Genomic DNA, 10,753 nt, shown 5'->3' with positions numbered 1-10,753 from the left:
ATGACAGCTCGCGGCGCGCCAGGCGGCTCACGTGACTACGCTCCGCCGAGTGGGCGGGCCCGAGGCGGTGAGTGGGCGGGGTCTGGGCGGGGTTTGCGTTCCGGGGTGTGGCTTATGGCGTTACGCGCGGACGTGGGCGGGGCGGGTGCCGAGAAGGCCGGGCTCGGGGAAAGGGGCGGGGCATAGGCCGAGCCTTTCCGGGGTGGGAGTGGCCTAGGGAGAGACCTAAGGGGCGGGCTCCGCCTTAAAGGACCAGCAACCTCATTCCGCCTACACACACCTGCATTTTTCCCTACCGCCCCAAAATGGCTACAAGGATAGAAAAATTAGGAGTTCTAGTGACTTGTTGGTAAGGAGTTGCACTGCCAACCCAAAGGCATGCAGTTTGAATCCACCAGATGCTCCACCGGAGAAAGATGGTCAATCTCCTCCCTTGCGATTTACAGCCTCTGAAAACCTGCTTGAAGGCCATCTATGATGAGTCCCTGAGTTCCAACTCGATGACACATAAAAACATTTCATCCATTACTAGTATTTTGTCCCAGTTGTCTAATCTTTAATACATAATTTTGTGGAACTGTTTGAGAATCACTTAAACACATTTTAATATTGTTTTGTTAGGTGTCTTCCACTGAGTTCAACTCATAATGACCTGATTCTGCACCATCATCCCACGCCCTGCCAGCCTTAGAACCACTGTGGTGGGGAATGCTGGGCTGTAGTCCAGAGTATCTCACGATGATAACTAAAAGGTACACTTCTAAAAGTTCAAATCCACCAACTGCTGCAGGGGAGAAAGACGTGCAGTCTCTCCCTGTTAGGTTTTTAGTCTCAGGAAGCCAAGGAGGGTCTCGACCACTGTAAACTGAAGCCCACTGCTGCAGTCATTGTGGGCTCCATCTCTTTGAGGGTCTTCCTATTTTTTCAGTAACCTACGTTTCCAAGTACAAAGTCCCTCTGTAAAGACTGGTTCCCCCTGATGACATAAGCAAAGTAGGTGAGACAGGTTTCACCATCCTTGCCTCTAAGAAGCACTCTCATTGCACTACCTCCAAGACAGGTTTTGTTTGTTCCTTGGCAGTCCATGGGATATGCAGTCCTCTTTGACAACACAATTCAAAGACATCAATTCTTCTTTTTCATTCAATGTCCAACTTTCCCATTAATATGAAACAATGGAAAATACCATGTCTGTGTCAGAGACACTTTAGTCTTTAAAGTGACATGCTATTGTGTACCGTAGAGTGGGGACTATCCCATAAAACCCCACAGTTTTATATATTGAAGGACAGCACAGACAGCAGGCTGATAGTTCAAGGGCTTCTAAAAAAGCACACATTGACATCAAGCTGATTCAGATGCATGGGAACCTTAGAGGACAGAGGAGAGCTGCCTCATACAGCTTCCAAGCCTGTAAATGATTACAGGAGCCGGTTGCCACATCTTTCTCCAACAGAGGTCACTAAGGTGTAAAAAAAATCTATTTCTTCACCTGGGTACCTGGGCATTAATTTTATTATTCTTTCTCTTTCCCCATCATCCCCTGCACAGACTGAGGTGTTGCTGTGTAAATACTTCAGTGACCAATGCATGATTTCCTTATTTATTTGCCGAGTTGGGAGACAACTGAGAAAATAAGAAATGTTATGGGTTAGGGAGAAGGTGTTTCCCATTGTTTCTCTTTAAACTGTGAAAATTACGTTATGCTCACTTTTGTATGTATAGGGTGGTGGTGGTGGTGGTGGTTATTGTTATGTGCCAAAGAGTTGCCTGTGACTCATAGCGACCCTGTGTATAATAGCCCTAAACCCTGCTCTATCCTGTGTTATTCAGTGACTGGGGTCATGAGTGTGCACACCTACATTCATGACCCCAGCCATTGAATCAATCCATCTCATGGAGGGTCTTCCTCTCCTGTGTTGTTCCTCCACCCTCCCAAACATGACGTTCCTCTCCAAGGACAGCTCCTTCCTTGCAACATGTCCAAAGTGTGAGATGAAGCTTCAGAATCCTTTCCTCCAAACCAAAGAGCAGCCTGGTTTAACCCTCTCTAGGACAAACCTGTTGGTTCTCCTAGCAGTTCATGGTATAGTCAATACTCTTCTCCAGCACCACAGCTCAATCATCCCTAGTCATTGTCCAGCTCACTGATGCATAGAAAGTAATTGCAAAGACTAGGACCTGGATCAGGCAGACCTCAATCTTCAGACTGACATCGTTGCTCTTCAGTACTTTGGAGAAGTCTCTGACAGCAGACTTTCCCAATGCAATTCATCTTTTAATTTCCTGGCTGTTGGTACGAAAACAGACTAGGAAGAAGTTGTGACCATCCACTTCGGAAACAGCAGGTCTTTGAAAACCCTATGTATAGGTAGTCCACAGTAAATCTTCCTCTATCATCCTCATTCATTGGTCAACTTTCGGATGCATAACAACTAAATGAAAAGAATGGTATTAAGGGAGCTCCAGTGGTCTAGTGGCAAGAAGCTGCACTGGCATCCCAGAGGTGGTGGTGGTGGTGGTTGTTATGTGCCATCGAGTCGTTTACAACTCATCGCGACCCTATGTACAACAGCCCTAAACCCTGCTCAATCCTGTGCCAATCTCATTGCCTCTGACACACCCATCCCGATTACCCCAGTCACTTAATCAATCCTCCTCATAGAGGGTCTTCCACTCCTGCACTGTCCCTCCACTCTACCAAGCATGATGTCCCTCTCCAAGGACTTGTCTCTCCTTACAACATGTCCAAAGTATGTCAGACGAAGCCTCAGAATCCTTGCCTCCAAGGAGTAGCCTGGTTTAACCTTCTCCAGGATGAGTCTGTTTGTTTTCTTGGCAGTCTAGGGTACATTCAATACTCTTCTGCAGCACCACAGCTCAAAGGCGTGAATTCTCCTTCTATCCTCCCTAGTCATTGTCCAATTCTCTGACGCATAACAAGTGATTGCAAAGACCATGGCCTGTATCAGGCGCACCTTAGTCTCCAGAGAGACACCCTTGCTCTTCAGTACTTTAGAAAGGGGTTCAAATCCACCAGATGCTCTGCTGGAGAAGGAGGGGCAATCTCCTCCTGTACTAGTCAGATCTGATTTGACGGTACATGCACAAAAAAATAAAATAAAATATTATTTTTTTAAAAAAGAGAGACTGAATGGTAGATATTGAATGCCCACTTTAAACCTGGATTGGTCATATGACTTTCCTTGACCAATAGACTGGCAACATGTTATCACGTGACTGCTGAGGTCCAATCTGAATTTACCATGTTGGCCGCTTTGCTCTGAAAAAGTTGGAAGGGAAGACTCTGTAAGTTGCTTGGCTGTCCAGTTGTCAACTCCTGAACCCTCTCAACGGACTCTGTCAGTGAAACCAGTAGACAAAGCGACTGGCCAATCTACAGAACCGTAAAAAATACTAGTGTTTTTTTTTTTAATAACCTTCAAAAACATGTTTATTCGTGCTATTTCCCTCATTTTGTTGTGGTTTTGTTTTCTAGTTGGCTTTTTTTTTTTAAGGGGAACTTAACCAACAAATACACACAGAACTGAAAAGAAGAGATACTACTTTAGAGGTTAGTGCCTACAAAGTCAAAAGGAGTAGAAATCTGTAGCCCCAGACACTGGACGCCGATATTGTAGGAAGCTGCAGGCAATAGGAGAAGGCGTCCTGCAGAGACGCGCGTCTCCAAACGCGCATGTGCATTGCACCCTCTTGCGGCACCTGGGGCTTTGCGAATCTGACAGCTGTCTTTAAAGAACACTATTTGGAAGGTTGAATTTTTCCTTTGATACATTTCTACTTAGCCTTTACTTATTTTGCACTTATAAACAAAGAATTCAAATTCTGGAGCACAGCATATTTGTTGAGAGTGTACAATCTGGAGTTAGAGTGTTCCAATTTCATTTGGATGTTTAATAATTGAGTCCTGATGGCCTGCTGGGTGAGGAGTTGTGCTGCCAACTTAAAGACGATGTTATGTGCCGTCGAGTCGCCTGCGACTCATAGCGACCCTGTGTTAAACAGCCCTCAATCCTGCTCTATCCTGTGCCAGTCTTACTGTCTCTGAACCTACCTCCATTACCCTAGTTACTAAATCAATCCTTCTCATTGAGGGTCTTCCTCTCCTGCGTTGTCCCTCCACCCTCCCAAGCATGACGTCCCTCTCCAAGGATTGATCCTTCCTTGCAGCATGTCCAAATCTACGGCTTGGGAGAAAAATGGATAATAATCTCTCAAGCGATTGTTTTACAGCCTCTGAAAAGCTGCAGGAGGGTCAGCTGTGAGTCAGTTGTGATTTGAGGGCGATGTGTGATGTGTGAGCTGTATTAGTTTAGGTCGTTTGCAAGTAGTACACTCCTTGGAGGCAAGGGAGGTAAGGCCTTGTCTCCGTCTCCGTCTCACATACTTTGGGCATGTTGTCAGGAGGAAAAGTCCTTGGAAAAGGACCTCATGCTTGGGAAAGTGGAGGGTCAGCAAAGGAGAGGAAGATCCTCAGGGAGCAGTATTGCAACAACGGGCAGGAGCACAGCAGAGGTGAGGATGATGCAGGATTGGGCAGGATGTTGATCTGTTGGGCAGAGGGTCACTATGAGTCAGAGTTAACTCGATTCTATTGTTACTGAACGCCGGGGGTTCTTTCCATAGTCAGTTGCTAATAAGACAAATGGATTGCAATATCCATAACCACTTTATTACAGATCTGTGGAGGACAGCGGGTTGGCCTCAAAGACTGCCTCTCAGGACTGGGAAAGATACCAGGCTTTTATACTAGGGTGAGACACCAACTTACTTAACAATAAACTTTTGTTAGTAAAATCAAAGAATTTCTATATCTGAAAGAAAACCATTCACACCCAGAGAACTCCCTTTCCTGGCAAACAGGCAGATTATGTTACAATTTACATATGATTGGGGAAAACCTTCAAAGAGATAATAGCTAATCTAGGAGATGCAGCTCCTCTTCTGATACACAGATTAAAGAAAGGACAATAAGAATTGTATGGTCAAGCAGTTAGCCTTTCAGGTTGGAGAAAACTGATGCCAGTTTTATAACTATCGTTCCATAACTGATCCATACATAGAGAATTCTGAACTTATCAATACCACCCCATCAATATTAACTCTGGGATCTGGAGCAAGGCACTTGACAGGCCCTTTACCTGTGACACTGGGTTTAGATGTCTATGAGAGCTCATCTAAATAACTTCAAAAGAGCCTGCCTAGTAACTCTCTAAGACAAGCAAGCAAAACCTCCCACCATGTCGACTGAGGTAGAAAGGATAAGGACCCAGCATATCCTGGGAAGGGAAAGAGTCTTTTTCAAGTATCTGAAAGCCAGAACAAATAATTTCATTCCTGTGTTGTTTTAAAAGGCTAATTGAGACTAATAATTAGACATTTTTGTGGTAGAAATGTCCTATAGAGGGTGATTTTTTTTTCTTAACGTGAATTTTTAGTTTGCTTATATTTCATAGCTAAAATTAGGGTAGAGGGACAGTGCAGGAGGGGAAGGCCCTCTATGAGGTGGATTGATTCAGTGACTTGGGTAATCGGGATGGGTGTGTCCGAGGCAATGTGGTTGGCACAGGATAGAGCAGGGTTTAGGGCTGTTGTACATAGGGTCGCTATGAGTCGCAAACGACTCGATGGCACATAGCAACAACAACAACAACAACAACAACAACACAGTATTTCATAGCTAAAATTACTATTGGTATGTTCGTGCTTTTATTCTGCTTAAATTAATTTTTTTAATTATTATTCTTGTTTCTTCAAGTGAAAATTTGCAAAGCACTTGGCCTTCCATTCAGTCATTCTAACAGATTTTGGTTTTGGGGGAGGAAAAATATTGTTTTCAGCCATCGATTTGAGGGGGTGTGTGGTACCCAGCAGTAAGTAACCAAAACAGAAAACAGTCATGGTTCTGAAGATAGTAAAGCTCTACTGACTTATTGTAGAGAGACCTAGGTTAGAGACATGGTTAACACTCAGCTGCTAACTGAATGTTTGAAAGTTCAAGTCCATTTTAGAGGCACATCAGAGGAAAGTGCTGGCTATCTAGGAAAATCAGCCTTGAAACCTCCCTGGAGCTCATTTCTACTCAAATAGAAGTTGCTTTTCAGCTCCACAGTCAACCCTCTTGGTAACTTCAGCCAGTAAATCAAAAGATAAATTGCATTGGGAAAGTCAGCTGTGAGGGACCTCTCAAGAGTACTAAAGAGCAACGATGTCAGGCTGGAGATGGAGACTAAGGTGTGCCTGATCCAGGCTATAGTCTTCACAATTACGTGCTATGCATCAGAGAGTTGGACTGTGAATAGGGATGATAGAAAGAGAATTGATGCCTTTGAGCTGTGGTGCTGGAGAAGAGTATTGAATATACCATGGACTGCTAGGAGAACAAACAGGTTTGTCCTGGAGAGGGTGAAGCCAGAATGTTCCCTGGAGTCAAGGATTCTGAAGCTTCGTCTGACATACTTTGGGCATGTTGCAAGGAGGGACTGGTCCTTGGAGAGGGACATCATGTTTGGGAGAGTGGAGGGGCGGCGCAGGAGAGGAAGACCTTCAATGAGATGGATCGATTCTGTGAGTGGAGTGGTGGGAATGAATGTGTTTGAGATGGCTAGGTTGGCACAGGATAGAATGGCGTTTAGGGTACATAGGGTCGCTATGAGTCGCAAGCGACTCAATGGGACATAACAACAACACTCAGAACTCACCAGGCATTCCCTGGGAGAAAGGTGAAGCCTTATAGTTTTGCAGAGACTTTCAGCCCGGAAACCTTGTGAGGTAGTTCTGCCCTGTCCTCCTGGGTCTCTCGGAATCAACTTGACAACAGTGAGTTTGGGTTGGATTTGGCCATAATCAAGAGGAGGTTCACGTTAGCTGACGTTGTTCCAGATCCCCTTCTAAGTTTCAAAATCAGGCAGAACAAGAGATTTCAGGTTTATTCTACTAAGCATGAGAGCTCCTGTTTTCTGTCCCTTTCCTCTTTTGAGTTCTGCTTCCTGCTTCTCTCTCCGGGAGCTTGTTCTGTGCCTGGAGCTGCCCCTCAGGCACACCTTGAGTGACAGAAGGGGCCTGGCCTTATGGTGAAGGAAGCAGGATGCTCTATGTGTGGTGGTGGTGGGGTTTTAACAGGGGTCACACAGAACCAGGTGCAATGCCTATGGCTGTCACTTCCCAGGAGTTCAGACCTCTCCCTCTCCCTAGGCCTCAATTGCAGAATGGACATGACATAGAGTCCTTGTCCCCTAGGGAGGCTAAAGGGGACACACTTGTGAACACTCGATAGAAGTTTTCGGTAAGTAACGTAAATCAAACCATTGGTATGGTTGAGTGAACTCCAATTCCTCATGGCCCCGTGTATTTCAGAATAGAATTACACTCCAGAGGCCTCAGAAGGATGTAAGCTTTAGGAGGCAGATTGCCAGGCCTTCTTTTTGAGGGGCTTCTGTGTGAATTCTAATTTTCAGCCTCTTGGTTGATAACTAAGTGAGCAAACCATTTGCGCTACCCAGGTACGCCAGGTCAAAGAATAAATACCAGCTATTGTCTTTGTTGGTTGGAGCTTGTTCATATGCTGAGGATAGAACGGACCTGTGTGTGATACTATTGAAAGCAGTCCACTCAATGATATTTGAGGCTCTTTACTCCTCCCTATCCCTAAAATACAGACAAAGAATTGATGCCTTTGAGCTGTGGTGCTGGAGAAGAATATCCCATGAGCTTCCGGAAGAACAAACAGGTCTGTCTTGGAGTAAGTGCAGCCAGAGTGCTCCTGGGAGGCAAAAATAGGAATATCAAGAAGACAAAGATTCTCACCACTGGACCAACTGGCAGCATCAGGATGGATGATGAAGAGATTGAGATTGTTCACAGCTTTAGTTTGCTTGGCTCCACAGTCAACACTCTTGGCACCAGTAGCCAGGAAATTAAAAGACGTATTGCGATGGGAAAGTCTGCTGTTAGGGACCTCTCCAAAGTTCTGAAGAGCAATGGTGTCTCTCTGGAGACGAAGGTGTGTCTGATACAGGCCATAGTCTTTGCAATCACTAGTTATGCATCAGAGAGTTGGACAATGACCAAGGAGGATAGAAGGAGAATTGATGCCTTTGAGCTGTGGTGCTGCAGAAGAGTATTGAGGGTACCATGTACTGCTAGGGAAACAAACAGATTCATCCTGGAGAGGGTTAAACCCGGCTGCTCCTTGGAGGCAAGGATTCTGAGGCTTCGTCTGACATACTTTGGACATGTTGTAAGGAGGGACCGGTCCTTGGAGAGGGACATCATGCTTGGGAGGGTGGAGGGACAGCGCAGGAGAGGAAGGCCCTCTATCAGATGGATTGATTAAGTGACTGGGGTAATCGGGATGGCTGTGTCAGAGACAGTGCTATTGACACAGGACAGAGCAGAGTTTAGGGCTGTTGTACATAGAGTTGCTATGAGTCACAAGCGACTCGATGGCACATAACAACAACAACAACAACAACAACAACAAGTTTCCTTAGGGAAATAATTGAAAAGGTGGAGAGCCAGAGAAAGACCCTCAACAAGATGCATTGACACAGTGACTGCAGCGATGGGTTCAAATGCAGCCAGGATGATGAGGATAGGACAGAGTTCTGGTCTATGAAGGTCGCTGTAAGGTGTACCTCACGGAACCTAAGAACAGCAGCGATCCCCAAAATACAGCGTCCCCTCCTGTGTATCATGCTGCCCAGAGACCCTGGTAGGAATCCTGGTGGCACAATGTTGAAGCACTTGGCAATGGAAAGGTTGATTGGAATCCACCCACCAGGACCTTTTCTGTTATCACTGCTGATACCAGAAGTGACGCCCTCCCTGTCCACCACACAGCTCTGGGGGAGAAAGACCTGGTTGTCTGCTCTCATAGATTGTTGTTTTATGTTGCCACGTCAGAACCAACTCATGAAAGACTTTTCAGTGGGTTTCCAGGGACAGTAAATCTCATGGGAGTTGATTGGACTGGGACCTCTGGGGAAGGCACACTTTGGGGCCAAAGTCAGCAGTTCTGGGTCAGCATGGCAGCTACACCACACTAGGTAGCTGTGGTCTGACCCTGGACTTGGCTGGTCAGACATGGGACCAGGGGGGGCTTTGATCTTGTTCTAAGCGGCTTCCAGCCACTGGGAGACTGAGGCACATAAGTTGCCACCTTTCAGTAATAATAATGGAACAATGTCGACAACAATGGAACATTGGAGCCTGGCGTGGATGGAGCTTGGGACTTTGTACAAGGACTTTAATCTTGAAACTGAACAGGGGCAGCGAGACCTCTCACTCTCCTCCCTTATTATTATTATTCCAAAATCAATGCTATGGGAGCGAAAAGCTTAACCCAATTAGGAAGTCTCTTAACAGCAGCACTTTTAGGGAAGGACATCGAGGACAGTTGGGCGTGAGTGGGTTGGAGGGGTTTCCAGGACCTTCTCTGTTATCTCTTCTGATACCAGAAGGCTTCTGAAGCTCTCCATCCTCACCCCCCACACACTCAGTCCCTTTCTTTCACCTGCCAACAGTTTCTTTCCCACTCCCCTCTCCACGCCGTCTCCACCACAGCTTCTGTTTTTGAGGCAAAAGCAGAACCCACAGGCAGGGGACTGGGGATGAAAGTGACAACATGGGCAAGTCCCTGGGAGCCTCCGGGGAGACTGTGTCTTTAAGGGAAGGGGCGGGGTCAAGAAGTGGGGCGTGACCGAGGGAGGGGTTAGATCGGGGCGGGGCCTGTTTGGGGGCGGGGCCATCTCCGAAAGTGCCCCTTGCAGAGGCTGCGAGCGGGCGGGGCGCCTGCACCGGGTGGCGTCGGTGGCGGAAGATCCGAGGACCCGGCAAAGGCCTTGAGCCCCGGCGGAGCTCTGCTTCGGAGCCTGCTGACCTGGACCCAGCCCGAGGTAAGAGGCACCTCCTGGGCACCTCTGGATGACCCGATCCCTCCGAGTTCAACTTCTCGGTCCTGCTGGGAGAAGTTAAGCGGAGAGACTTTAAGGGGTGGCTTGTAGGCAGAGAGTGCAGCCCCGATTTCCTGCCACCTCTCCCACCACTTTCTAACCAGTCTGCAAATCTAGCACCGGACAGGCACCATAAATGCTCGCTGATGAGTGAATTTTAAAAGATTGACAGTCAGTAGGACTCCAGACATATTCTGATCCTCAGTTTGGGGATCCTGGGGACTGACTGTGTCATCGAGTTGGTGACACTTCCAGCGACCCCAGGTTGGGCAGGAAGAACGCAGTCCCCGCTCGCAACTGCTGCTGTGTTGCAATGTGCCCACTGTTGCAGACACGCGAGGGTCTTCCTCTTTTTTGGCTGACCCTCCCCTTTCCCAAGCCTGACCTCCTGCCCCAGGGACTGCTCCTTTCTAATGGCGCGTCCACAGTGAGTGAGATGCCACCCACATTTCCAAGGAGCATGCCGGCTGCCCTTCCCCCAAGATAGCGGCAGGAACGCGCACCAGGTGAGTATTTGAGTGAGTATTTCATGCCCTGGAATGGCAGCATTTATTTCCATTTCTACAGATGAGAACTCAGAGGCTCACAGAGCTGGAGTAACTTGCCCAAGGCTGAACAGCTAGTTGGGCAATTACTGAGAGTGGATGGGAAACGGGTGTGTCTTGTCCAAGTTGAATCTCAGGACATGTTTTGGTAACCAGGTGAGGAAGTTGTGCTGGCAACAGGTTGTACTTCTCCTGGCTTGTTTCTCTCCTCTCCTCTCCTCTCCTCTCCTCTCC

General features: G+C 47.1%; 1 protein-coding gene across 1 annotated transcript in view; it reads left to right on the top strand.

The window, feature by feature from the left end:
• Positions 1-10,753, top strand: part of SLC8B1 (solute carrier family 8 (sodium/lithium/calcium exchanger), member B1) — a 33,936-nt gene continuing 23,183 nt past the window's right edge. The window contains exons 1-3 of the mRNA XM_006901015.1: positions 1-67; positions 9,792-9,917; positions 10,458-10,480. Coding sequence (XP_006901077.1) covers positions 1-67; positions 9,792-9,917; positions 10,458-10,480 — 216 coding nt within the window. The remainder of the gene's footprint in view (positions 68-9,791; positions 9,918-10,457; positions 10,481-10,753) is intronic.

This window comes from Elephantulus edwardii, unplaced genomic scaffold (assembly GCF_000299155.1).
Source record: "Elephantulus edwardii isolate Elephantulus edwardi_28Jun2011 unplaced genomic scaffold, EleEdw1.0 scaffold00304, whole genome shotgun sequence".
Taxonomy (NCBI): domain Eukaryota; kingdom Metazoa; phylum Chordata; class Mammalia; order Macroscelidea; family Macroscelididae; genus Elephantulus; species Elephantulus edwardii.
Note: the sequence above shows the minus strand (reverse complement) of the source record. Positions and strands in the feature narration are given on the sequence as shown.